General features: G+C 41.8%; 2 protein-coding genes and 1 long non-coding RNA gene across 4 annotated transcripts; 2 read left to right on the top strand and 1 right to left on the bottom strand.

The window, feature by feature from the left end:
- Window positions 1–1,200: 1,200 nt before the first annotated feature.
- Window positions 1,201–10,409, top strand: F7 (coagulation factor VII). Its single transcript, XM_062601685.1, has 8 exons — window positions 1,201–1,344; window positions 2,892–3,052; window positions 3,662–3,686; window positions 3,771–3,884; window positions 5,221–5,361; window positions 7,937–8,043; window positions 8,536–8,656; window positions 9,733–10,409. The coding sequence occupies exons 1-8, from the start codon at window positions 1,275–1,277 to the stop codon at window positions 10,269–10,271; spliced, it is 1,278 nt and encodes a 425-aa protein (XP_062457669.1). The 5' UTR covers window positions 1,201–1,274; the 3' UTR covers window positions 10,272–10,409.
- On the bottom strand, window positions 7,830–13,058 carry LOC134154991 (uncharacterized). 2 transcript variants are annotated; one of them, XR_009961394.1, is made up of 2 exons: window positions 12,814–13,058; window positions 7,830–9,283 (listed from the first exon to the last, which is right to left on the bottom strand). It is a non-coding gene; the product is annotated as an uncharacterized LOC134154991 (long non-coding RNA). The 2 variants fall into 2 exon arrangements; XR_009961393.1 differs by having other exon boundaries at window positions 7,830–8,081.
- Window positions 12,602–25,472, top strand: F10 (coagulation factor X). Its single transcript, XM_062601684.1, has 8 exons — window positions 12,602–12,758; window positions 15,240–15,400; window positions 16,845–16,869; window positions 19,511–19,624; window positions 20,592–20,732; window positions 21,559–21,809; window positions 23,207–23,324; window positions 24,113–25,472. The coding sequence occupies exons 1-8, from the start codon at window positions 12,689–12,691 to the stop codon at window positions 24,658–24,660; spliced, it is 1,428 nt and encodes a 475-aa protein (XP_062457668.1). The 5' UTR covers window positions 12,602–12,688; the 3' UTR covers window positions 24,661–25,472.
- The last annotated feature ends 1,499 nt before the right edge of the window (window positions 25,473–26,971 follow it).

Below are 26,971 nucleotides of genomic sequence, written 5' to 3'. Positions count from 1 at the left end.
GGACAGCCAGGGGCTGCTGTAGTTCCTTTTGTATTCCAGTAATTGGCTTCCTTCCTCTGCTCTGCGACAGGACCTGCCGCCAGTCCCTGAAATCCCAGGAACTGAGCTGCTGGGAATGAGCCAGACTGTGATCCAGAGAAGTGCCCGAATGCCCCCTCTTGGGAAACAGCTTTCAAAGCAGGATGTCTAGCTGTGCGCACTGCCACTAAATAACAGGAACACACGCAAAGAATGGCTGGGATCCTAGTTTTCCCTAATCAATCATGACTTCTGCAGGAAGTTAAGCTGAGCATTGGCCACAAAGTTGAAAAAAAAAATGTTGCTTGTCTTTGCTCTAATGTTCACATGCAGAAATGACCCTCTTTCCTTTACGCTTACAAAGGGGAGAACTGCCTGGAAGATACTTCAACCCTTTGGGAATGCCTCACTTCTCAGGCAAACATGCTCTTTACCTCTCTGCTATCTTAAGTAAATATTTACTTAAGAATGTTTTCAGCTCTCCAGTCTGATGCCATTAGTTGATTCTTATTAAATCAGAGGACTGCTTATTTTCCAAATGAAAAATTGTCTGCGCACTGGCCCCTCAGACCCCTATTATTTTTAATTAAATAAATACAGTGTGGATTGGCTCAGCACGTCATGAACTTGTAGAACTTGTGCAGGCTGGTAGAACTTGTGCAGGCTGTGTGGGTCCTGCAGTAAAAATAGAGCAAAACACTGCAGGATATTTTTTGCTAGTTAATTAGTGTCTCCCAGTAAATTCATCCAGTAGTTCAGAGTTTCAGTTGGTGACTGAGAAATGGGAAAAGACAGATGCCAACAGCCTGATCACTCTCCAAAGCAATGAAAGGCTATGCCCTGAGTGCCAATTCAAGCCAGATCTTAATGTCTTCATTTCTCTGCTCTCTGCTTGCATGGCTATGTAGCCAAGTTAGTGCCATTCAGACAGATGTAGTGTCCTTGACATTTATATTGCTCATAAATTATCATTATATGGTAAATAAAGATCCACAACAGAAGTCTCTGTAATCAGCATAGCCTTTGCACAGGTCAGGAGAGAATGCTTCAAAACCAAGCTCTTGCTTGTGTGGAAATGACTCACTGCAGGACTTGCATATGTACTTCTCTCTGCTGTCATCACTGCAATGGATCTTTTCCTGTTGTAATGACTTGCCAGCCCCTCCTCTAGTGCGAAGCATCTGAAGCTCAGCTCTTTGGCCAAACAGTCCTTGCTGAAATGTCAATACAATACTGGGACACTTGCAGGGGTCATCATGGTTTCCAGGCAGTGCGCGACGTTGTTTCTCTGCTTTTCGCTCCTGATTCCTCTTTCTCTGGATGCAGGTATGTGATAGGATATGGCTCCGATTATGATTGTTGGCAGCGAACCTCTCCTCCATTATTCAGGTGCAATTCTTGCTGTGAGTTTTGAGCACTCTTCAGTAAAGAGTATACGTAAATGTTTGTCCTGCCTCTTGTTGTGTCTGTGAGCTAAAGGCTCTTGTTTGCTTTCAGTGGTGGCATCCATGGGCTTATTTTGTCAGCTGGGGAAAATCACTTCTACACATGTATGTGAATCTATTATCTCACTGCGCAGACAGCAGGTAAACCATCAGCTGTCTACCCATTCGACAAAAATAGGAATTTGGATTTATTGTTATTTCATGTTCGCCTGTGGCATTTTCAAAGCAGAGAATCAAGTCTGTCATTTAGCTGATGAGAAACTAAAGGGTTGAAGATCCAATAAGTTTCCACTGCAGTAGAATGAAGTGAGATGTTAGCTTTACAGAAGCGTCGGTAAATGTCTGAAAATCACCTCTCAGATTAATAGAGGGAATCAAGTGCTTTTAGATTCCCAGTTAGCCATTGACTGGGCCTCTTGAATTGCAGTGGACAAAGCTGAAAAAACCCACAGAGTCTAAATAAGTGGAGAACACAGAGATAGGGGTGGGAGGGTGTCACAAGCCATGCACATACGCAAATCCTTCTGTCAGGGTCTGTGCATGCGCACTGATGTTTATGTAATGTACTTGCAGTATAAGGTCAATTACAAACCTTTAAAGAAAGTTATATTAAAAGCCTACAACCTGACAAAACTCAACGACATGCTTACATTAGACAAACTCGTATGAAGTATCCTATGACAAATCCGATGACATCTGCCATCCAACCTGTGTTCCCAATGTCCTTTTGAAGCACAGCCGAGACTCACAGGGATAAGACCCCTGTGGCCGTGGTCTATGGTGCTAGCAGAAGTTAGGAGCCATACGTGTGCTCCACTAGGCAACACACAGGGCATTGTCCAGTTTTCCTATGTACTGTGATGCAGTCTTTTTTTTCAGAAGAAAAATAAAGATAACTCAAACTGTAGTCTACTAATGGCCCGCAAAATCCCTTCTGTGGGTCCAAAGAGTGAAAGGTTTGAGCTAAAACCAGTGGTGAATGGAGCACTGGGGAGTTTGGGTTCACTGTGGTACATCTGGTACCAAGTAATTTACTGCAGTGAGTACAGGAAAATCAGCTGTTGCCACATATGTCAGCACTAGATGAAGTGACATGTGCTGTTCAGCTGCTGGAATTGAAAAAGAAACTCTTTCTTGTCTATGTTTAGACCTACTATATAAAGTGTAGCAATACTTTGGGCACTGCTGACACATAACACTTTAGCTCTGAGATCTCTATAATCCATGTGCTGTTACTTCACCTGTGAGACACATCAGAGGAAGGGGGCGGTGACTCTGAAAGGTTGTACAAATTTACTCTGTATGTCTAATTCTAAAACTTCTCGTAACGAGCTTGCAAAGCAGAAAAGCTTTCAGAAGAAACCTTTCACACTGTCCTTTCTGGAGAGCGAGGATGTATGGCAAACAGAACATGCCACTGTTTTTCAGTCTTTTTAAAGCAGGAAGAGGCAACCAGTGTTTTGCAAAGGCAAAGAAGAGCCAATTCCCTCTTTGAAGAGATAAAACTGGGGTCTATAGAGCGAGAATGCATGGAAGAAAAGTGTTCATTTGAGGAAGCAAGAGAAATTTACCGCGACAATGAAAGGACAGTAAGTAACACAGTGCTGGGTAAGCACTCAGAAGCAGCTGGACTTTACTTTGAAATTCCCCATTATTCAAGGATGTACTTACAAGTGTGCTTTGACGCTTGAAACTGTGAAAGCAAAAAAAAGCACTTCATGTCCTGCTGTTTGAATCTTTGTCTTATGTATCCAGGGGAATATGCTGCAGCTGTGTGAGTTGGTGGAGGGCATACTGCACACACTACATCAGGCAGCACCAATTATTTAGGGGACGGTGGGAAAGGGGATTCTCTGTAAGTCATCTCCCTGCCCCCCCAACTATTCTAGGTCCAACAGTACCTTAAATTCTTGTGTTATGCAATATATTTGTTTTCCAGAGAGCCCTAATTTCAGTCAAACTCACCCCAACCATAAGGAGGTTACTAGTGGGAAACTATTGTGTATATTACACAGTGCTCATCTCTCTTGGTACAGAAAAATGAGGTAGAATATTTTATGGAAACCTCCTTTAATAATTTATATAGCCAAAAGGGGCATCACTGTGGCTGTCTGTAACACATCCTCTGTTACAAGGGCTGTAGACTTTAATCTGAATTATTTTTTATTTAATTAAATTTTGCATCTTTTTCCTTCCAGACAGAATTCTGGCACATCTATTCTGGTATGAGAATTCCGTATGTTATAAAAACGCTCCCACTGTTGCAATTCTACTTGTGATCTGGAGTAACGCTGAATGTTTTTACAGACCCTAACCAGTGCGACTCCAATCCCTGTCAGAACGGCGGGAGTTGTGATGATCAATTTCAGGATTACGTTTGCCGTTGTCCCATGGAATATGAGGGCAAGAACTGTGAAAAAGGTCAGCTATGGCATAGCTTAACACAGTAAAAATGTCATTATTCATTCAAACGCAAGTCATTGGGATAAGCATTAGCAAACATTATTATACTGTATCATTCTAGCAATGGCAGCTACCATTAACACTGTCTGCAGTGTCTTATGATGAATCTAGCCAGCTGACAGTCAGGCACTGCATAGCAGCAAAATAATTCCAACCTATGGGGATCTTGTAAAAAATTTTGACTTTTGTGAAACATCTGAGAAAGAAGGAGGATTGCTTTTCCTACCCAAATAGGAGGAAATTACTTGACTATGCTGCATAAGCCATTATACAAAGCCAGAAGGGGCAGATAAGCGTCTAACACCAGTCAGTATAATTATTTTCATAGATTTCAGTGGGCACTATATACTGACTGTTAAGTTGAGGCGCTCAGAATATGGTAAGCTCAAACAAGGATTAGGCACCTGTCAACTCAAACCAGGCAGTTTCAGAGCTCTGACTTCTCATTACCTGCCACGTGCCAACCATAGCATAAGCCTCTCCACCCTGTCTTTATCCATCTTTTCACAGTCTCCTCATGCTGCTCAACTGATCACATCTGCCTTCTTCATCACCTGATAAGTTCCTAGGCATTCTTCATGTTCACCATCACTAGACCAGAATCTGTGAGCCTCCTCTCCTTTTACAAACAGCAGCTGAAAACAGTTACGCATGTGTGTATCTCTGCTGCAGGGACCACACCATGCTTTCTCTTCTACTGTTTCCAATTTTGACCCTGGAGCACAAAGAGTTCCTAGCAGTACATAAGGAATTATTATAAAGCATCCATACACATCCAGCCATTCAGAAAGCAGAAGTAACAAAATTTGTGGGGATCAGGGAAAAGGGAGGGAGGGTTTTTTTGACTTGTTTCACAAAAGAGAAGCTTTCTTATCATGTGATTTATTCAATGGTCTTCCCAGAGCATCCTTGTAGCAAACAGCAAAATACAAAATAGTTATAATTTTCCACAGTTATATATTACGATGGTTGCTGTACAATTACTACAGTTCTATCCTTTAGGAAGTATAGTAGGCTACTGCAGTAGCTCAGATATGGCATAAACACAGACTGTTTTTTTTTTTTTTTAAGTGCATGTTTCTTAAGCATAGACTTCTCCTCCTTAATCTCTACTTGTCCTGTTCTATATAACTTTTTTCCAAGCAGAATTAGCTTTCAATCCAGTCACTATACATATATCACTGACACCTGATTTACTGCCTTGCTTCCTTGTCAACATTTCAAGTTGTAATTGACTTCTGTTAAACACCAAAATCCATATTCAGAAATGTAAGGACTCTTTTTCTGAATTTAGCTGAGCCTGATCAACTGAAGTGCATTTACAGCAACGGTGGTTGTGAACAGTACTGTACTGACGAGCTGTCTGAAAAACGAGTGTGCTTCTGTGCAGAGGATTATGTTTTAGCGAGTGATGGCGTGTCCTGCATTCCCCAAGGTATGATGCTACAAGCCAGATGCTAAGTCTAACTCACCCCTAAAAAAAAAGTTTTCAACACCTACACATTAGAAGCTGCAAAGTGTAACCCTTAGGCATCAGCTCCCTTCCTTTTCTTCTAGGACAGAGCACAAAGCAGTGGGTTTGAGCAGCTGATGTAAGTCAAGACACCTCAAAAGAGCCAGTGCAAAATGCTGAGCTTGACTTGTGGGCTGAGGTGGGTCTGTGGGTGGGTTGTGCAGTGCTATCAGGGCCCTGTGCTGGGAACTTGTCTGTTTGCAAGAAGCCAGAAGCTCTTTCAAAAAAATGAGCAGGATCCCCCATTTTTTAATTGAAACGAAGTGGAAGTATTTAGGGAAGAAAAAGAAGTATTTTCCCCCAATTCTGGGGCATTAGGTTCATGGCTACAGCATGTACTCAGGAATTAAGAGACCTGGATTCAGTTCAGCCTGAAAGGATTCAAAGCATGCAGACTGCACTCCAGGATGTCTTCTCAAGTGAGTGATCTGCTCCCCAGCTAATGATGCCTTTTGAACCCCATCCTTCCTGGCCCCAGAAGCCCACTCCACTGGGATATGGGAAATTTGAGTTTGACTATCCTACCCCAAGGACTGAGAAGCAAACTGAACCCCATCTCCTCTTTGGGGAGTGCTCTCGCCACTGGCCTATAGTAGAGAAGAGCTGAGCAGTGCAGAGAAACACTGCAGCTAGCTTGTCTAAATAAAGCAGACCATCAGCTACTCAGGGATTTGGGGGTCAGGGTGGGAAGTTCCCAGTGAGTGGAGGGACTTTGGGCCTCCAAATCCTCCATTTTCTTTAGTACAACCTCATTACGGTAAAATATTTTATGGACAACATTGTTTTACTATTGGGTTGCCAATCAATGTGAATTTAAGAATATGGATTTTATTACGGTATTTATTTCAACACAGGCAGCAAGAGAGGAAGAAGCCTATTAAAACCAAAGAAAATTAGTTACTTTCTCTTTTCCAATTTGGTAGGATCAATAAACTGTTAACTGTTGATATTCTTCTAGATAGTATAGCTAGTTATTTCTTTCACTCAGCTGATAAGGTAAATTTCAACTAGGCCCTTGTTAGGGCAAGTAAATTATTTCTCCAATATATAAGCCGGCATCTGACTCTACTGCAGATTACTACCTCAATACTTCATTAGTGGGGAAAAAGAGATCCCTGGAGATGTGAACATAATGGACAGAGCTGCAGGGAGCATGTGTTCACATCTAAAGAACTAATTCTTGAGGGGTAATGCCCCAGTACACACCTCAAAGGAGAACTCATGCGGAGAAGTGATAATGACAACCTAGCTCTCAGCGCAAACAATTTCATTAGAAAATAATTGTCGAAAAATGTGCTTTCCTTAATTAGCAAGTTCTGCAATACCTTGTGATAGGGAACCTTCTTTTGTTAAAAGCTCTTAACAAACAATTCAGTATTTCTCCAAGCCTTAAATCATATCTTCCCTTGCATATAAAGAGGAATATGTATTTGTTGCTGCTTGCTTCTTGGGGACCAAAATCCCTGTATCACTGACTGCGTGTTTCAAGGAAACAAAACTGTGTAACTGCCAGACCTTACATTCTTTCAACGCCAAAACTTCTGTTGTTCTGAATACAGTATTAGAGATAATGTTAGGGGTTCAGGCTAAGTCTTTTCTGATCTTTCACAAGCTGCCACCAAAACAGCTAGTCCTGCAAATTCTGTATCTTGCTGGTATCTGTAAAAGCTTGATGCTTTCTTTGCATCAGCTCAAGTAACTGGCACATTGAGATTTTTTTACAGGCACAAAGCACAATGGCACAAAGAAGCCAAAGCCAAACCCTCTTCTTCCTAAAAGGAAAGCTCTGTGGAGTTAAGGATGTACTGAAAACACCACAGTTCACTCTGCACTGTAACTCAGGTGCAGATTTGATCCTTAAAACTTGAATCACTTGCTGTCAACATTCACATGCATGCTCAAGCTAAAAAAAAGGACCTGAGACTGAGTCATGCAATCTTGGAAGAATCAAGGATGGGCTGGACCCAAACAAGAAAGTCGAAGTCTGCCAGGAGACATACCAGAAGACATAGCGTCTACTCTTAGGAGATTTTTGGATGCACTCAAGCAAGGGATAGCAAGCTGAGCACCTCATGCTCAAGCCAGGAGGGGTACTGCGCATTCAGTACAACTGAGTTAAGCCAGCAGAGTCATTGAAAATATGTTGACTACAAGGCTTGACAGTCACCTCTGCTCTCAAGCTTGCTGTCTTTCTCATAGTATTGATGTATATCTTTTAAATAGATACATTGTTTGCAAGCTCCTATGACACTGAATATATGTCCACAATAAACTATGAGCCTGCGTTCTCTTGTAAAACCATTTTTGACTGTTTCCAAACAAAAAGATTATTCACCTGCTGAGCTTTTTAAATTATTTGTGAGAAACCATGCTTTCAGACTCCAGACCAGTTTTTCAGCTAGCATAACTTTATTGAAGATGTTTAACAGGAATCAGTCTTACAAACGTTGCTGTGAATTCAGTGTAATAAAATTGTGCTTGTTGCTGTATTTTTCAGTGAAATATCCATGTGGAAAAATACCAGTGTTGGCAAAAAAAAATGCAACTATGGAAGGGAGAATAGTAGGTGGTTTCATCTGTCCTCCAGGTGAATGTCCATGGCAAGTGAGTCTTCAAGATTCTTCACTGATTTTTTTTTTCTTCTGCAATGATTATATAAAATTCATTATTTTAAATCTATTGTTAAAACCCATAAAAAGTGCCATGTCTGGAAAGCCAAATTTCCTCTTCACCCATAATCAACACTTGTTCCAATTATGCATCTTAATCTTGTTCTGGAGTGTCTGCTTTCATAGGAATGGAGTGGTAATTCCATCTCCTATATCTCCTGATCCCTTAGCCCTTAACCTTGCTGCCAGCAAGAATTTTAGTTGCAGCTTCCACGAGTATACTCTTGGCCATAATAGGAAGGGTCCATACTGTAAGATGAAGAAAATGCCAATGGGAAAATCCCCACTCCTAAGTTGCCCATACAATCAGCACAGTATGTCAAACATACTGCATAAAACGACAGAAGGAAGCAGCATAAAATCTGACATGATGGAGATTCAAGTCAAATACATTTGAATAAGACGTAACTTTATTTTCTGTTGGCAGGCCCTTATAATACAGAATCAGAAAGAAAAGTGTGGCGGTACCTTGCTTTCACCTGAATGGGTGGTCACTGCAGCTCATTGTCTGGAATATACTCATGTTAAACAACTTCGTGTGAGACTGGGTATGTATCTTCCTTTCCTCACATTTTAAAGCTTCCAGTTTAGTATTCATGTTTGATTACTGAGGGGTTACTACCAATTTACACCAGCTACTCCTACTGTGATTGAGGCTGGAGAGATGGGCAGGGGGGGAACCGCCTGAAATTCAACAAAAAGGGAAGTGCGGGGTCCTGCACCTAGGGAGGAATAACCCCATGCACCAGCACAGGGTGGGAGCTCTGCAGAAAAGGGTCTGGGAATCCTGGTGGATGACAAGTTGACTGTGAGCTAGTAATGTGCCCTTGTAGCCAAGGACACTGGTATCCTGGGTGTATCAGGAAGAGTATTGACAGCAGGTGGAGGGAGCTGATGCTCCTCCTCTCTTCAGCCCTGGTAAGGCCACACCTGGAGTACTGTGTCCAGTTCTGGTCCCCCCAGCACAAGAGAGACATGGAGTTACCGGAGCAAGTCTTGCAAAGGTCCACTAAGATAGTTAAGGGACTGGAGCATCTCTCTTACGAGGAAAGCCTGAGAGGGCTGGGACTGTTCAGCCTGGAGAAGAGAAGGTTGAAGGGGGATCTTATCAATATGTGTAAGTATCCAAAGGGAGGGTGTAAAGGTGATGAGGCTGGACTCTTTTCAGTGGTGCCCTGTGATAGGATGAGAGACAACAAAAACAAACTGAAACACAGGAAGTTTCAGCTGAACATGAGAAAAAGCTTCTTTACTGTGAAGGTAACAGAGCGTTGCCACAGGTTGCTCAGAAAGGTTGTAGAGTCTCCATCCTTGGGAATATTCAAAAGCCATCTGGACCCAATCCTGGGCAACATGCTCTAGGTGACCCTGCTTGAGCAGAGGGGTTGTACTAGATGCTCTCCAAAGGTCCTTTCCAACTTCAACCATTCTGTGGTTCTGGGATTCTGTGTAACAAGTCTGACAAACCAGGTGATTAAAAAAAAAAAAAAAAAAAAAAAGTGCAGACTTTGATAGTGGAAGATGAGTGTCCTTTAGAAGTGTCAGACTAGAAAACTCCTATTTCCAAAACTTCTGAGGAATCAAGGACCTGACTGGCATTATCTGGGATTAATCATTTTTCCAGGTGAACACGCAATAAATTATGATGATAAAACTGAACAAGAAAGCGGAGTTACCAGGAAAATCATTCATGAAGGATACCAGAACGGACAAGTCAATAATGATATTGCCCTGCTGAGACTAGAAACACCTGTGAACCTCACCGATTATGTGGTACCAATATGTTTGCCTGAAAAACAGTTTGCAGTGTATGAGCTCTCCTCCATTAAGTTCTCCACTGTGAGCGGATGGGGACGTCTAATAGATGGAGGTGCTACTTCTACTTTTCTAATGAGAGTTGATTTGCCACGTGTCAAGACACAAGAATGTGAAAAGGAGACTGATTTAAATATTACAGAGAATATGTTCTGTGCAGGAGACCTGAGTGGCACTACAGACTCTTGCAAGGGAGACAGTGGAGGACCTCATGCCACAAAGTACAAGAACACTTGGTTTCTGACTGGTATTGTCAGCTGGGGGAAGGGTTGTGCTGTTAAAGGCAGCTATGGGGTTTATACAAGGGTATCCAAATACATTGACTGGTTAAAGAAGCACATGGATTAATTATATTGATTCAGAGCATTTCTAGATTGGGTTATTGCCCTTTAATCCCATCTGTAACATTTTCCTATGAAAGCATTCCCACAATATCGTAAACATCCGATATCCACATCACTAATAATGATTTGAAACTAGCCTAATGCCTATCTGAATATATTAAATAATTTCTCTGTTGATATTGTTTGTAAATTTGCATGTCTTGTCAACAGGGCACAGAATAGCTATACTGAAAATATAGTTCAGTTCTTTCATTCTGTATCTATTTTCTGATAATGGACAGAGCTAGTTCCTGAGAAAGACTATTGGTAACATATCACGCACAACATGATCTTCCCTTCTGATAATCACTGATGCAATGATTTCCTGAGCGATAAGTTGCGTTACGTTGAATAGTCATGATGAACCTATTCTCCGTAAATGTGTGCAATCTCTTTTGAACTCCTTTTATACTTCTGGTTTCCACACTGTCCTACAACAATAGGTCCTGTAATATAATTACACAATAGGAAAGGAAATAGAGAAGAATTGCTTTATTTTATGTTGAAGTAGCCTCATCTTACAATTGCAGAGACAATAGGCAAATTTGAGAACTGCAGAGACTCTCCAGCACATAGAAGCAGGGAAAAATTAATTTCACTGTTACAGATCTGCTCTGAAAGCTTCATTGCACCAAATATTATTGCAATAAGGTTATTAAGTGTAATACTAAAGGCCAAATTTGTGTATAGTGAAGAATACCACTGATTTAGCTTTTCCTTTGCCTCAGTATTGTGCTACTTAATACTGAATGAGAACAAATGGAAAAGGAATGTTTGTTTAATTTGTTGTCCAGTATAACCTAACAGTCAAACTGTGCCCTTTGTCCTGGTGTCTAAAACAGAAGAAGATATTTGTCTGACCATCTGCAAAATACAAGCCAAAGACAATTAATTCTCTAAAGCCTTAGTGTACAAGTGGTAGAACTTGAAGAACTTTGAATTACAGCAGACTACACCATTAAAAATGTATTTCCTAGTGTGTGAAAAGTGCCAGAAAGTGAGGAAAATGGTAGATAAAACTGATTATGAGATTAGAAAATAATTTATTCTGATGAAATCCTATGCTTTGGAATCATTCAATATGAGTTCAATCAGAAAAGCTTGCCAGCAATTAGAAAATTTATGATTGGCTGTACTCTATTACTGGGGGAAACACTGTCATTATATGGTATATGTACAAAATAAAACTGTGCATTCTATAATCTGCCTTACCAACATAGAAGAAGATGTTATTCATATTGTTCATATTAATCACTTAACTGAATTGGGAAAGGCAGCAGATTCCAAAGACTTGAGAAATAAGAGGTCTAAGAGTATAAAAACATACCCCATTTCTTTTATTCTTAAAGAAATAATAAAATAAGAACAGGTCCGTGCAGGGGGAAAGAGGAAGAAAGCATATATGCCTGCAGAAGAATCCAAAACAAATCAGGAAAATTCCCAGGGAGAATGCTCACCAGGAGCAGTGGCTAGCAAATAAAACTTCATTTTCACTGAGACAGAGCTCCTGCATCGCAAAATCATCTCTTTAGACCACCTCAAACCTGAACAGCTTTCAACTGTTTGGCCTCCATAGCATGATTTATTCACTATAACGCATCCATGTGAATACTGACATTTATGAACAACTCATTTTGCAGAAAGAGGGCAAAACGTACAAAAAAGCAACCAGAATTAATGGCTGCATGGAGTGACTTTTTAATAATAAAGCCAGGCTTTAAGCATTTTTTTTAACATGCTTAAGCAGATTAAACAAATAAAGGAGATGAAGTGTATCGGACAGCAAGCTCTGAAAGCACCAAAGATGTGAACTCCAACGCACACAGAGACCTCAGAGAGCACAATAAAGTGAAACAACAAAAAAAGGAAGCCCCTTCCTATCACGAAGCACAGAGTCAACAGGTCACGGTGTTGGGAACGGTGGAAAAGCGAGCGGGAGCTGCCAAGGGCAGCGCGTGTTTCGGAGGTGGGTCAGTGGCCGCCCCGGTTGGGAGCCCGGGCCCCAGGTTTGCTTGCCGCCGCCAGCCCAGGCCCGGCCTCACGCCAAGCCCCCACACCTGCCAGTGCCTTTCGGGGCAGCTGAGGCTGCAGGCAGGCAGCCGGCTTGTTAAAAGTCGCAATTCAATTCTCCTCTCAAAAAGCGCAGTTAAGAAAGCAGAGTTCCCTCATTAAAAAAAAAAAAAAAAAAAAAAAGCCTCAGCATCACGCCAACCCCTCACAGAGAAATCCTGCCGGCGGCTTCCCCCCACCCCGCCCGCCCTCCGTCCAGGGCGCTTCCGCTATTTCTGGGCAGGGTGAAGCAACGCAACTTTAGTCTCTCCCCGCCCGGGGGGGTGAAGACTTCGGCTCCCGTCCTGTCCCCGTCCTGTCCGTCGGGGCACCATGGCCGGCCGCCTGCCGGCCCTCCTGCTCTGCGCGGCGCTGGCGGCCCTGCTGCGCGCCGAGGGAGCCGGTAAGAGGGAGCCGTTTGGGGGGCGGAGAGGGGAGAGGGAAAGGTGGTCTCCTACCTGCCGTTGGGGGTTGCCATGGAAACGCGCTCCGCATCTCCCCCCACCCCGCCCCGCCGGCCCCGCGGTGCGAGATCGCTGCTGCGGCGGAGGGAAGAGCCGGCGGCGCGCGGTGGGGGCGCTGCGGCCGTTGGCGGGAGCCGTTGGAACGGGCGGGGCAGGGGGCAGCAGCGCCCCCCCCCCCCCCCCGAAGGCCTCTCCTTCCCTCGGCGGCTCCCTCTCCAAAATGGCAGCGGCGGGTTGCCTGCACCTGCGCCGGCCCCTCTGCCGTGCCGAAGGGCAGGCGGGCTTCGCCGCTGCCCGGGCGGGCTCCCTGCAGAGTCCCGAGAGGGCTCCTGGGCTTGAGCCCAGCGCGGGAGGGCCCCGGGGTGCCGTCTCCCAGCCTGGTGCAGGGTGGCCTTTCCCAGATTGGCACATGTTTCCGCATTTCCATCCCACCCCTGTTAAACCTGGATTACTAGCCCTCCCCTCCCTTCACGAGTGTTGGGAGGACAACTGCCTGCGAAATGGGACCATCTTGGGACGCCGCGGTGGACGGCCTGTGTTTGGTTTCGCTGGGGACGCCTGCTTGATGAGGGGCTGGAGCAGGGGCATGGAGGGAGTCAGTGTGCTCTGTCATCTGCTGTTTGTGTTAGTAGGGTCAACATCAAAGTTCAAAACAGAAAACAGCAGTAGGTGACTTCTCAAAAAGTCATTAACTTCTTTCAGTGAATCAGCCTGTTTACGTTTTGAAGTAAGGTCTTCGGCAAGCTTGTGGAGTGCTCTACTTCCGCTGACCAACGACCATTAGTCCTTTATGTTTTTGAAGACGGAAGCATGACAGAAAACGTAGGACAGAGAAGGACCAGTGTTGGAAGTTCAGCTGGCTGGTTCAAATTTGTAAAAACATCCTCCAGTGTTACTTATTGTAAGGATGCGAAGGCAATGGAATATAGGGGCAATAACCCCTCCAGCTGTGTGGTGTCACTTTCCCATAACTGCAGAAGGGGATTTAAGGACAAATAAGATAGTGAACTAACAATTGCTGAGCTAGAACTGAGGAGCACTTTCTGTAAGCCTTCCTTGCAGGCTGTCTTTCCAGCCTAAGCAGGACTCAAAGGACGTGTAGGCTATGGGACATTGCTTAATATAAACAGCACTAGCAAAATTTGGCTCCCTGAGGCTTTCACTGAAAGCAGAGCAAGTCTTTTCCATGATCACTTAGAGAATATAAAGATATATGATTACTAACCAGCTAGTTTATTTGTTATGGAATTGAGCTGCTTGAGAAATGTTCCAGAAGGTACTTGCAAGCTACCCACTGATTAAGAGCGATTGGCCTTAAAGTCTCATTTACAACACTGTCTTCTGTGCTCCAGTCAGTGATTGGAAACTGCTTGTCTTGCTCGTTTTTTTCTCTTTGAATTCCAGATGTTTATTAAAAAAAAAAAAAAAAAAAAAAAACTAAATGGCAACTTGCAGCCTCTGCAAATATTCCTAGAATATCTGTTTTTTATAAGGTAGTAAAAAATGGCAATTGATTTACTCCAGTATTGTTTCAGTTCTTCCTAGCTAGCAATTTGTGCGCAAATTACTGGAGAATAACATGAACAATAGTTCATGCAGCAAAGTGATTGACCTGAATTTAATGCCTCTGATCCTCTGGTTTAAATCAACAACTACCTGCATCATAAACTTCTAGGCAACAGTTCTCACACTTCTCCTGTGCCATCAAGCCTTTAAAAAACAAAACAACGCAGCAAACTGAGCTCAAGCTGGGCTTTCCTTAAACAGTAAAGCTGCTGTTCATTTACTTCTGTTCTTCATTAAACTTGAGAATTGAGTAAGTCAGAAATATTACTATAGGCAGTTTGGAGATGGTGTTAAGAGGGAAGAAAGACCCCAGAGCATAGTGGTGGGATTTAGGGTGGTGAAGGGCAGTAGAACTTGCAGATTTTCTGTTTCTTTTCTGAGGGATAGATCATGAAACAACTTTTCCCATCTATCAGTTGGACCTCATGTTGATGCATCTTGAGTCTGTGTGGTGTTTAGTTTCTGGTGCACAAGCCGCTGGAGCAGCTGGTGGTTTTGCCTGGTTGTCAGCTTTAACAAACAGATGAAGGAATGTATTCTCCCTAGAATTCAGACTGGCAAGGGAAGTCCCTCTGTTCACAATTGGAGTTCTGAGCAGGAGTAACTGTAACAGGACAGAATTTTGATGGCCCTCCAGTCTGTCCTGAACCCACTGATTCTCAGAGAGAGACTGCTCTGAGACATCCTGGGATGTACTAGTCTGTGTGATGATTGACTTCATAGGTAATTTTGCTTAAGGACAGAACAGAGGGGGGATCTATTTTGTTTTTGTTTTCGTTTCAGTTATTTCTAATGACTGTTTACTAACACCAAATGTTAACCTGACACCTGTATTCTTTTATTCCGCTGTCTAGTATTTATCAAGAAAGAAAATGCAGACAAGTTCTTGGAAAGAACAAAACGTGCTAACTCCTTTTTGGAGGAATTGAAGAAAGGGAATATTGAAAGAGAATGCAATGAGGAGCGTTGCTCAAAAGAAGAGGCAAGAGAAGCCTTTGAAGACCAAGAGAAAACTGTAAGGAAGAGCTAAGATTAAACATAAATCTATGTATTTCATGTTTACAAAACAGTATTAAGGCCTTTTTAGCTGAGAATCAAAGCTCACAATACTCTTGATCACAAAGAAAAAAATAGAGAATGTTTTTGAATTTGGTTGGAATTGCTACAGCATAAACATATGAAAACTGGAAAACAGCCTTAGTTTAGCATTTGCAAGGCCAGCTCGTGTTAAGGCCTCCATTCTTTTACCTTGTCTGGTCTGTTTAATCACCACTGTGAAGTATTTGACCTTTAAATATTTTGATACTAGCTGTGTTAGAAACACTGTCACCCTACTTGCATGGCATAGCTGAGTGTTCAAGAGTTCTTAGGTGAATAGACCAAAGGAAGATTGAGAAGTGAAATACTGACATAGAACTTCATGCAAAAATTTTGCCTACTTACCTGAAGCAGCTTTGTAGTGTTTATCATCTTGTGCCTCTTTTTCTAGCATTTAAATGGACAGGATATGTACTGTGAATGGTTCTTATACGTCTGAATATCAAATTGCCCTCAAAGAATTACAGTGTAATTACTGTATCACCTTCTCTACCCTAGAGGCTAATTCGCTCTAGACAGGAGGGAGATCTATTCCAAAGCTAAAGAGAGATTTAAAGAGATAGGGCAAGTCCAGGAGTTTGGGTCAGTAAAAAAGGTAATGTTTGAGAACTTGAAGTGACTGAGGGTAGAGAAGAATCAGGAACATTGGCTGCAGCTATGTGACTGTTAAGAACAGCCCTGAAAATGCAGTTAAGGCCAGATTTATTTCACTTCAGCATTACTTGCTGGCCAGAATGTTCTTGGAGTGTGCCTGAGATGGGGCAGTCATGGGTGCATCATAAGGGTGCTTTAAAGCAGAAGGGTTGGCTGATCTATGGCAGAACTAGCACAGCCTGTTCTACCTGGTGACCAAATATCATGAAAAGGACAGACAGCATACCTGGAGTCCGCAGTGCAAGAGGGAACAGAGAAGAGAAAAGGGACACAATATTTTTGAATGTCAGGATTTCTGAGGGGCTGAAGGGGAAGGACACAGAATTTGGTACAGTGCGAGTGTAAGTAAATGCAGTCAAACAAATATGAAGATAAGTTATGCAAGAAAATGAATGCCTAAGTTATGCAAGAAAATGAATGCCTTAGGTTGGTTGAGTCATGTTCGGAAATCTCTAGGGAGGTTAAGTATTTCTCAAAAGTGCGTGCGACTTGTTTCTCTAGGGCTGGGCACTATAGATGGGTCATATGATTTCAATTTATTAAATGGCAGTATCAGGCTGCAAGGCACTATATTTGCCTGTAACTTAAATATTCTGTTTTAACAACTGTTAGTTGTAAGTATGGTCTGTATGAAAAAGCTCTGACATTTTTCTCTCGTTCTAACTCTTGTTTGTCTCCTATTTCCCTTTCCCCACACCTACCTGTAGGAGGAATTCTGGAGTATCTATGTAGGTAAGAAACATTCTGCATTTGTTTAAAAATTTAACCTTCTTTTTTTTGCAAGCCTAAAAAGGACACATCTCTTACGTAACCACTTTCTGCCCTCTTGTTTCCTCTGTTTTCACTGTGGACACCCTCATTTTGTGTTTCCTCTGAAAAGGGAATCTGATTGATTTACTGCCTTGCTGTTGCTTGAACCCTGTCACTTCTTTCTAAGGCAAGATTCAGCTGCCTCCAATGCTTGGTATGATCTTTGTCTTCTCAGAAAAGAACACTGGCTCCTTGCATGCAAAGGATGGTGAGAGGCTGGGAATATGACTTTGCCAGTTAGTTGTTCTCCAGAGATATCTATTCAGAGATATATGAAGATGCAAAGAGTCATAGATAAGGGTGGCACTTGGATTTTTGGTCTTGGATAAAGCATTTAACTGTACCGCTCAGTCTGGCTTGCCACATTTGATCATCTTTCATGCTACAGTGTTGTTGATTCCTGTAATACTAGCATTTTGTGGGATGTATTTTCTACAGAACTGTTTGGTATTCAAGGAGGTCAAAGATTAGCAAATACTGCTAATTTGTTGTTTTTTCTGCAACTCTTAGTTATTAGGGGGTTACTATTAGGGTTACTATTTTTTTACTGTATTAGTGTTTAGTAATACGTTTTCCTGAAAATGTGTATCCAGCATGCATGCTATGAAGAGTACCTCAAAAATTTTGACCCAAATAAGACTGCTGAGCTTTGTCTTTTGGAGTCCACAGAAAACTGAAGATAGTTGCCGTGATGAATATTCAGAACTTTCACAATATTCTAAGGGGAAGATAAACTCTGAAGCCTACAGGCTGAAATTTCAAGCAAAGCCTGCGTCAGTACTGCGGGAACAGCAGTTAACAGGAGTGGAAAATTTCAGTCCATTTTCTCATGAGAATACAGGCAGCAGAGCATTAGTACCAATGCTCTAAGCAGAAATGCCGATTTCATACATTTTAAACCACAGGCTATGAATACTTTTTTGGTGTTCAGAAATATTGAAAACCACAACTTCCCTCAACTAAGTTACTAGAACAATTCATTCTCATTTCTTTTTTTAGCATGGGATTCCGCAATGCTTTTGTGAAATATTTCTATAAAACTCAGTTCCACAGCAACAATTATGGCATCTAGGGAAAGACAAAACAAACATGGTTTTGACAGTAAGATACTGCTTAGTTAAAACCACTAAAGAGTGGAGCCTTCTGGCACAACTGGTAAGGCAGAAACCAGGAGTGTTCTACAGGTCTTGAGTCTGCCTTTCCTTTGGTAAATGGTGGTCTCACCTTTCCTCTGTTGTGGACAGACATCAGTCTTTAACTTCTCTTTGCTGGGATACTGAGATGGAGCATTTAGAGAACTGGTGTTCTTGGCCACACACTGGTATGGATGGGATGTTCAGTTGTTGGGGCATTACACAAAGCCCAACAGATATTCCCTGCAGCAGATAAGGCCAAAGCCATCATGCAGGTTGCAAACTGGATCCTTAGGATGAGCATCTCCTTGCATCTTGTCTCCTCTGTAGGCATCGCTGTTATTCTAGTTTGTGCAAACAGTGATAGAGCAGGTGGTAGAGTACAGAAAATGAGGAGAGTGCTTCTAAGGAGAAAAATTATAAAGCAAATGTCACTTCTCCAGATACCCATTTTTCTTTTCACAATGTCCAGAAAAGCCATGCAGGGTCATGTAATACAGGGATGTGTTTGTCACAGCAGGTCCCTGGATGGGAGAGACCGTGGCAGTGAGCATCAGTGCAGGAGTGAGGTACCTTTGGAAGGGGCAGGAAGAAGGGCTGCTAGGTAGCACATGCCTCCAAATGCAGTGCAACCCCCCCCACACACACTTTCCTGTTTTGTAACTCCATGAGGTACATGTGGCTGGGGCCCTGGGATCAGGTCAGCCAGTTGTGTCCAGGTCGCAGAGAGGAGGACAGCAGAACTACCTTCTGAATTTGGGAGATCACAGTCTAGATATGGGAGGTTTGAGGTAAGAGCTAATTTCTTGAAGTTCAGTCTCATACCTCAACAAATACAATGGGAATGTTTTGGTACTGTAAGCAGCACAAAACAGGAACTTGGCCTGCACGCATGTACCTAGCAAGGCTTTGCAAAGCATTTCTTTGTTTTGTTTATCTTCTGATTAGTATATTGGTGTCTGTCTACAATGCTGCTTATTTAAAAAGCAACAAAAGATATGCACCTAGGATGAGATTACCTTTAAAGAAATAAGAAGGGATTTGTCATCATTATGCATAAATTGCAGGGACATTAAGAGGTAAAAAGATGAAATTATCTTTGGGGGGTAGTTACAACGTGGAAATATCCAGTCTTCTTTTACAGCCTTCACCATAAATGATGCAGTATTACTTTATCTTTCTACAAAATAGGCTTAGCTATGCACTGTCATACAGTAGCTATCCAAAACAGATTGCAGAACTTATGTCATGTATATGACTCAGGCTGATCTGAAATATTGTTCCTGCTCTGCTTTGTCTGGAATGTGGCAAGTTGCAGGACATATGTTTTTAAAAGAAAGATATTTGCTTACTAAAATTAACCCCCTTCAGATTTCACTGACAGTATTTATACTCTTAAAACAGCTCGTTTTTTCGGTTTGTTTTTGTAGATGGAGATCAGTGCAGCTCGAATCCTTGTCACTATGGTGGACATTGTAAAGATGGAATCGGTTCTTACACTTGCTCATGCTTGGATGGTTATCAAGGCAAAAACTGTGAATTTGGTAGGTTTCTCCTTTAGAGAACTGTGGCAGTGAAGTTAGCAGGGAGCTGAAGCATAAAGTGTCAATACTGTCTTTAATGTGCAGCATTTACCTCTTGGAAAAATGCATGGAATAGAATGGCAGTCAATGATGATTTGGAGGCCAGTGCCAGAAACACAAAGCCTTGCTGGATCCACAGTTGGATTGTGTTAGTGAATGCTCAGAAGTTACACTTGCTCCAAAGCCCTCTTGATTGTGGCAGTGCCTCTTTACATGAGCCTGAACCCCTGGACCCCCAAAACATGCTGATAAAACTAGAGGGCATAGGCTTCTAATAATTGATACCAAAGTGCCTTTACTCCAAGCTCAGAAATACCACCTCCCTACTCAACTTATAGCAGTATAGAGCCAGACAAAGAAAGTAGCTTTCAGTAGACAGTGCAGACATTTTCTCAGCCTTGCAGGGAATTCATTTCTTCATACAAATCCTTCCTGAGTCTCACATCTATGGCATTCAGCTACTATCCTAATGATGGTGTCACTGGAATGTGTGCCAGTCACCCAGAGGTAGGAGTAGGAGGTGTGGAACTGAAGCTCACACACAGGACTGAGAATAATGATGAGGGGTTGAGGTTTTTAAGACAGGAGGGAGGAATCATATGAGGATTTACCATTATCCAGACTTCTCTGCTAGTGTTTTATTCTTTCCTCCAATGTCACTTTGTCTCTGCCTTTTGAAGCTCACTATGACATAGTGGCTGTACCTACTTGCATTTGGCAAGCATTTTTCATGCAGTGGGTGTGACTGCTTTGTAAGGCATAAGCTAATACTAGCTACTGATGCTGTTATTGAGATATGTTCAAGTGCTTTACAGGTGGAGACACAGATCCTGTGCAGATGTAAGAGTGCAGTGTAATTTGATGAACTTCAATATCTTCTGTGAAGTCAATGTTTACAACTTTTTCTCCAAACTTGTCTCTTTTATAGTCATACCAAAGTACTGCAAGATAAACAATGGTGACTGTGAGCAGTTCTGCAGCATCAAAAAAAGTGCACAGAAGGATGTTGTGTGTTCTTGTGCGAAAGGGTATGTTCTAGCAGAAGATGGCAAAGGCTGTGTTTCATCAGGTACGAAGAAAATGATGAACTAATAGTGATAGTGGTGAGACTTGTTTCATAGTTAAAGAAGTCTTTTGACATAGATTTAGTGCTGAGGCTAGCTGATTTGCATTTTCAAAGCCTTCCATGCGTGATGGGAAGTGATGGACATCTTCAAATCTTATCTAATTGGGAGCCCTTTGCAAGGTGCCTTTCACAGAAATTACCTGAGTGGAAACAAAGTGCTGCTGGCAGGATAAAAGTGGTGGTAGTTACAGCTTACTTAAACGCACACCATTTAAAATAGCAGCTTACAAGAACTACTTTTCAACTTTCTATGTTAGTTAATCTAATCAAATAGTAGTCTAATAATTAAGATTAATGCTATTGGATGTTCATTTTCATTGTATTCCAACAAACTGGGGAAGGGAAGGGATAAGTCAACCATGTATGGATGACATCTATTTCTAGATCCTTTATAACTAATAATCAATTCCTGTCATGAATGATATGATTCCTAACACAGAATATTTTTCTAATTTTTCCAATTAAGATGGTTTTAGTAATAGCAGGTACTTGAATATAACCATATAAACAATTGAAGATGATGTTTAAATTTTAAATACTTTGAAAACTCTCTCCAGAAACCGAACCCACAGACAACTTTTAGGACTAGAAAATGACTTCCATTTTTTAACCCATCTGATCTTCTGCTTTTTTTGCATCTACCAACACTTTTTTAATGTCTTGAAAATAGAGCAACTGATTTTATGTCAAGAGGGTGTTGTCAAGGAGTTTCCCCTTGTGTGGGTGTTTTTGTCCTTTGTTTTTAATTTTAATGTTCTTGTCTTTACAGTAAAGTTTCCCTGTGGAAAAGTTTTTGTGAAAATTAAAAAAAGGTCAGTTATTTCACCTGCTGATAGTAGCATCAAAACTAGTGCTCAGGATGTCTCTCCCCCAAATGAAATAAGCCTGGAAGAGGGTATTGTTACTACCACAGAAAGCCCAACCCTCCAGCCTCGGAATGAAACGAGTATCAAGAATCCAGATGTGATTACCAGGATAGTTGGTGGTGAGGAGTGTCTGCCTGGTGAATGTCCATGGCAGGTAAATCAGGTGTTTGTTCTCTGCATGTAAGTAGGATATGTTTTGGGGGGGGGGGGGGAAATGTGGAACTGCTTTTTTAGTTTGGTTGCCTTCTGTACATGTTATCCATGTAGTATGCCATTTGTAGCTGCAGATAGCTGAGTTGCATGTACCTAGGCACTTAGATATGCTGTTCTGTAAATTGCAGCCTTAAAATATCAAAATGAAAGGCTTTGTGCAATTTTAGATAGTGCTTTACCTGTCATCAGAGAGAGCTTGTGAGTAATGCTGGCCCAACAGTGTCAGCTTTGCAGATTATGTTCCAGTTCTGTCCATAAACTGTTCTGCTGTGGCAGAATTTTGAATGGCTAATAGCTTAATCTGTCTTCCTTGTATCTTTCTGTGTCTTTCCACTCAACCTTTCTGAGGAACTATGGCTTCTCTCCTTTGTTTCTTTGGGTATGGTGCATCTTGGTGTGATTTTCCATTCCAGTCTGCTCACTCACTAAGGACATGAGTGTATAGTCCACTTCTATATGGCAATAATATAGTGTAGTGTTCTGACACAGTGAGAGGAGGTGCTGAGGATAATGCTGTGCACAAAGCTTTAAGCTTTTTAGCAAGTTCCTGATCTAATGGCTTGGCCCGCACTACCCAAACTTAACTGAATTAGCTTTCAGTTCCCAAAGCCATGACTTAACAAACCACAGTACATGTGCTGTTGAGGTTATTTGCAGAGTCAGAGCCTCTGTTTAGCGTGGAATTATTTTTGCTCATTCTTATTCTGCCATGAGTATTTATAGGAGAAAGCTTGGACAAAAATCCTGTGCTAGGTGATGGCCTACAATCATGTCCTATTCTGTAACACTGTATGTCATTGTCCTCCACCTCTCCATCCTTGTCCTCCACCATGATAGCAGTCCATGGAGGTAGTTTACCTGGGAGCTTGTCAGATAAAGCATGAATTTGCTTTCCAAATACACTTCCATAATTAAGTTTTCTTCTTGACTTTGGACCAGCCAAAATGCACTCCTGTAATCAGTTCACAGAGACTCAGTGGGGTCAAATGGGAACAGAACTTGGACAGGAATTCTTTAGGATAGTAAATCTTAGGGGAGAAGTGATTTGATCGGTGCACTCTCCCTTCTCAGTCAGCTGGTGTCTTTTCCTAAAAGATGTTAGTAAGTACTGTGAGGCAATGTGTGAAGCCAAACCTCTTCGTCATATAAGGACAACTAAGACTCTGTAGCCTGTCTCTAGCATACACATGTGCGTATGCAATACTGGGATCACTGCAGAGAGACCTGCAGACTAGTGCGTGTTACAGTAAAATGCATGTATTTAGAGTGCAGAGAAAGCAATTACTTGTTCGTAACTCATTGAAGTTAAACTGTTTTTAATTCTTTTTTCTCTTGTAGGCTGTTCTCATAAATGAGAAAGGGGAAGAGTTTTGTGGTGGAACTATTCTGAATGAAAATTTTGTACTTACTGCAGCTCACTGCATGAACCAATCTAAAGAAATTAAAGTTGTTGTTGGTAAGTGATTATTTATTTTACCCCTGTAATGTTGAAATGTTGAACCTGTGCTATGGACTAATCCTCTGTGCTCTGAAACCTGTGTGAGCTGGTTCTTGGGTTTTGTTTTGTTTTACTTTTTATCACTTCCCATTATTGAAGGCATCCTGTTTTGTACTAACAGGAGTAGCTGACGTCAAAGGTGATAGTGGTACATCCTGGGTTGTTTTGTCAGCTAGGTGGAAGTGATTAGGAACAAATGTTCTAGCAGTATTGGCTAGCATTGTGTTCATCAGAGGAGTCCTTCTTTAGAAAGCTCATATTTTTTTCCAGACCAGTCTGAGGCATACAGACTTGTCTTGGTTCCCCACACTCAGGAAAGCTAAGACACATTGACTGGAGAAAGAAGAAAGTAGCTCAAATTATGACTACTTCACTTCTGAGGCATGATGCTAGGTCAATGCAACTTTGTACTTGAACTATCTTAGTCTTGGCCCAAACCAGTTCCCCTTAACTGGTGTAAGCCATGCGCAATCTCCTGTAAGAGCTTTCGCCCAAAGTTGAGTTAGTTTAGCTGAATGAGTTTATCCTTTACTTAAACTGGTACAGTAATTTCCCTAGACAACACCTTGGAACTGAAACTGCATCTATGTGCTGCTAATAATGTTGCAATAAATTTTTACAATTTACTTGCGTGATATAAAGGCTTAGGCAAAGTGTAAGGAGTGGGATACTAGTCTCTTTATCAATATTGCTTTTAATTTCTTGCACCTTTCCCATATTAATGACCTTTTAATGATCTTGTGCAGGTGAAGTGGACAGAGAAAAGGAAGAACATTCTGAAACAATGCATATGGTGGACAAAATATTTGTTCACTCTAAATACGTTGCAGAAACTTATGATAATGACATAGCCATAATAAAGCTGAAGGAACCTATAACGTTTTCTGAGTACGTTATCCCAGCGTGCCTTCCTGAAGCAGACTTTGCTAATGAAGTTCTGATGAACCAAAAATCTGGGAGGGTTAGCGGCTTCGGGCGTGAATTTGAAGGTGGACGACTATCCAAAAAGCTGAAAGTGCTTCAAGTCCCCTATGTTGATAGGAACACTTGCAAGCAATCCACTAACTTTGAGATAACAGAAAACATGTTCTGTGCTGGTTACGAGACGGAGCAAAAAGATGCTTGTCAAGGAGATAGTGGAGGCCCCCATGTAACCAAATATAAGGATACTTACTTTATTACTGGAATTGTTAGCTGGGGAGAAGGATGTGCAAGGAAAGGCAAATATGGTATCTATACCAAACTGTCCAGGTTCTTACGCTGGGTAAAAGGGGTCCTGAGACAAAAAAATTAGTGGTGTGGTTGTTGATCCTTCTGTTAGCTAACAAGGTGCAGGTGTACAATCTATAACAGAAATTTTATTCTTGTTTTAGCACATCTACTAAGCTTTTTGAGAACTGCTTTTTTAAAGTTATGGTGTTGCTTCTTCTCATTCTATTCCTGGCTTCCGGCATGTGTATGTGGACTGCCAGTGTAGCTTTGAGTTTGTACAGTGAGGAGCTTTCCCAAAACAAAATGTTTGTTTGCTGGGATCTTGTGTTTGCTTATTCATATATTTTTATATTGCTATTTGGTTTCTGTCTGTTTGCCCAAGTGATTCCACCAGGCATTGCTTGGCAAAACATGAGCCCCCACCAGTAATAATGAAAGCAGGAAGACCAGAACTTAAGTTACTCTTCAAATTGCACCCAGCTGGTTCAGTAGGGAGTTGGTGTTTATTGGAGCTGTTTAGCTTCTGTCTGTTGATGTGTTTAGAAAATTAAGAGTGCAGAGAAGCTTCTGTGGCAAGAGCTGAACCACAGGTAAGTATTCAGCATGTGATGCTAAATAACCAAATATGTTCCACAGAAATACCCAGCAAGGTCACTGGTGCTAATTAAAATATTGTTTCCCTTTATGTGGGTTGTACTTCACTTTAGTTTACTTTGAACACTTATGTTTTGCTTCTTCAGAAAAAATGTGCATATCCACTGTTCCCTGTATCATGTTCTTCATTGTTTATGGCTGAGGACTGGAGAGCTCATTGCACATATAGTTGGTCTATGTGTTCCTGTAAGGTGCAATATTGATGTACATCAGCATTTGAAATAAAACAATTTCTTTTTATTTTTGTTTTTTTTTTCCTTCAGTTAGATTATAAATAAATGAGGATAAAATCTCTTTTAAGAATGGAGAAAGAGCAAATGTCCCTAACAAATACATGTGATGTATTTCATCTGCATTATATCACGAGTAATGAGGAGATGGAGGAGGGACTAAGGGTTTCACTGACCTAAGGGTTCTTATGTGGCAAGTTAGACACCAAGATACTAATTTCCTTACTGAAAGGTGAGTTCCACCACAGGTTTCCCAACCTTTGTCTATTCAGATACTCCCGTGATCTGTTCTGTATGTTTTTCTGGCAAAAGCTTCACAGGCTTTTTTTTTTTTCCTTCTTTTTCTTTCTTTTTTTAATGAGAAGTTGTGTTCCTAAATGCATTCTTCTTCAAACTTCCCCAGCCCCTTTCCTAGTCACAAAAATCACAGAAAAATGTAGGTGGAAGGCACAGGTGGAAGTTGTCTGGTCCAACTTCCTGCTGAAAGCAGGGCTCTCATCAAAGTTATGTCAGGCTGCACAAGGCCTGGACCAGTCAGGTTTTGGAAATCTCCAGAGAGAGGGAGAGATTCTGTGATCCCTTTGGGTGAGCTGTTCACATGCTTTAACACTCTCACAGTTAAAAATTTTCTTATATTCAATTGGAATTTTCCTTGTTGCAGCTCCTGGCTGCTGCCTCTTGCTCTTTTGCTGTGCACCTCAGAGAAACTGTTTGATTGTCTTCATTGTAATCTCCATTTAGGTAATGGAAGACTGCAATTAGATCCCCCAACTGGCTTTAAAAAAAAAAAAAAAAAATTCCCTCAGCTGCTTCTTGTACATCATGTGCTCTCTTCTCCTAACCATTCTGGTGCCCTTTCCAAGGTTACTCCAATCCAATATGCTCCCCTGTTGTCTGAGGTACACTGAACCTCACCAGACCTCTGCTATGTAGCTGTTCAGGCTTGAGATGGCTCTGGCTAGGTTCCTGTAGCAGGCATTCTGAGCAAACCAGGATGAAAAACTAGAAATACAACTCTGCGTAACAGCAAGGTATTGCCACAGTCAGCAGTAATTCATGGCTGGGAAGACTGCAGGTCAATTACCCCAGTTTGATGGTCTCCACCTGGGTAAACCCTCAGTGGGCTTACCTAAATATTTATTCAGCAATGTTAGTTCTCTGATTACTTCTGTCCAATGGATTCTTGTTTGTATCTTCTAATCCCCTGTCCCATCTTCACCTGTAGCCTTTCCTGTGCTCCATCAGGGTGAAATATACCTTCTCAAAAGGACGGCCTCGGGCCTAAGTGCTTCCCAAATCCTATTTGCTAAGGGCATTATTTTACCTCAGGAACGTCAGTCCTTGAGAACTGAAGTGAAACACAGGCTGGTCTATGTCAAGTGTCAAGGTGGCTGAGGGGAGGGCTTCCCTCTTGAAATGGTGACCATTCCTGGGTTTTACTAGCTGGTATATATATACATGTCAACCCAAGTAATACTTTGAGAGCAATACAGAGATGGTTTAATAGCT

Source organism: Rhea pennata, chromosome 1 (genome assembly GCF_028389875.1).
Source record: "Rhea pennata isolate bPtePen1 chromosome 1, bPtePen1.pri, whole genome shotgun sequence".
Taxonomy (NCBI): domain Eukaryota; kingdom Metazoa; phylum Chordata; class Aves; order Rheiformes; family Rheidae; genus Rhea; species Rhea pennata.
This window is presented reverse-complemented; position numbering and strand designations above follow the sequence as displayed.

Bases quoted from the DNA above. Each gene is read 5' to 3' on its own strand.
- F7 (XM_062601685.1), top strand. From the start codon at position 1,275: ATGGTTTCCAGGCAGTGCGCGACGTTGTTTCTCTGCTTTTCGCTCCTG. The intron at 1,345-2,891 runs GTATGTGATAGG...ACTGTTTTTCAG, and splicing joins TCCTCTTTCTCTGGATGCAG to TCTTTTTAAAGCAGGAAGAG. The intron at 3,687-3,770 runs GTATGAGAATTC...ATGTTTTTACAG, and splicing joins ATTCTGGCACATCTATTCTG to ACCCTAACCAGTGCGACTCC.
- F10 (XM_062601684.1), top strand. From the start codon at position 12,689: ATGGCCGGCCGCCTGCCGGCCCTCCTGCTCTGCGCGGCGCTGGCGGCC. The intron at 15,401-16,844 runs GTAAGGAAGAGC...ACCTACCTGTAG, and splicing joins TTGAAGACCAAGAGAAAACT to GAGGAATTCTGGAGTATCTA. The intron at 19,625-20,591 runs GTAGGTTTCTCC...TCTCTTTTATAG, and splicing joins AGGCAAAAACTGTGAATTTG to TCATACCAAAGTACTGCAAG.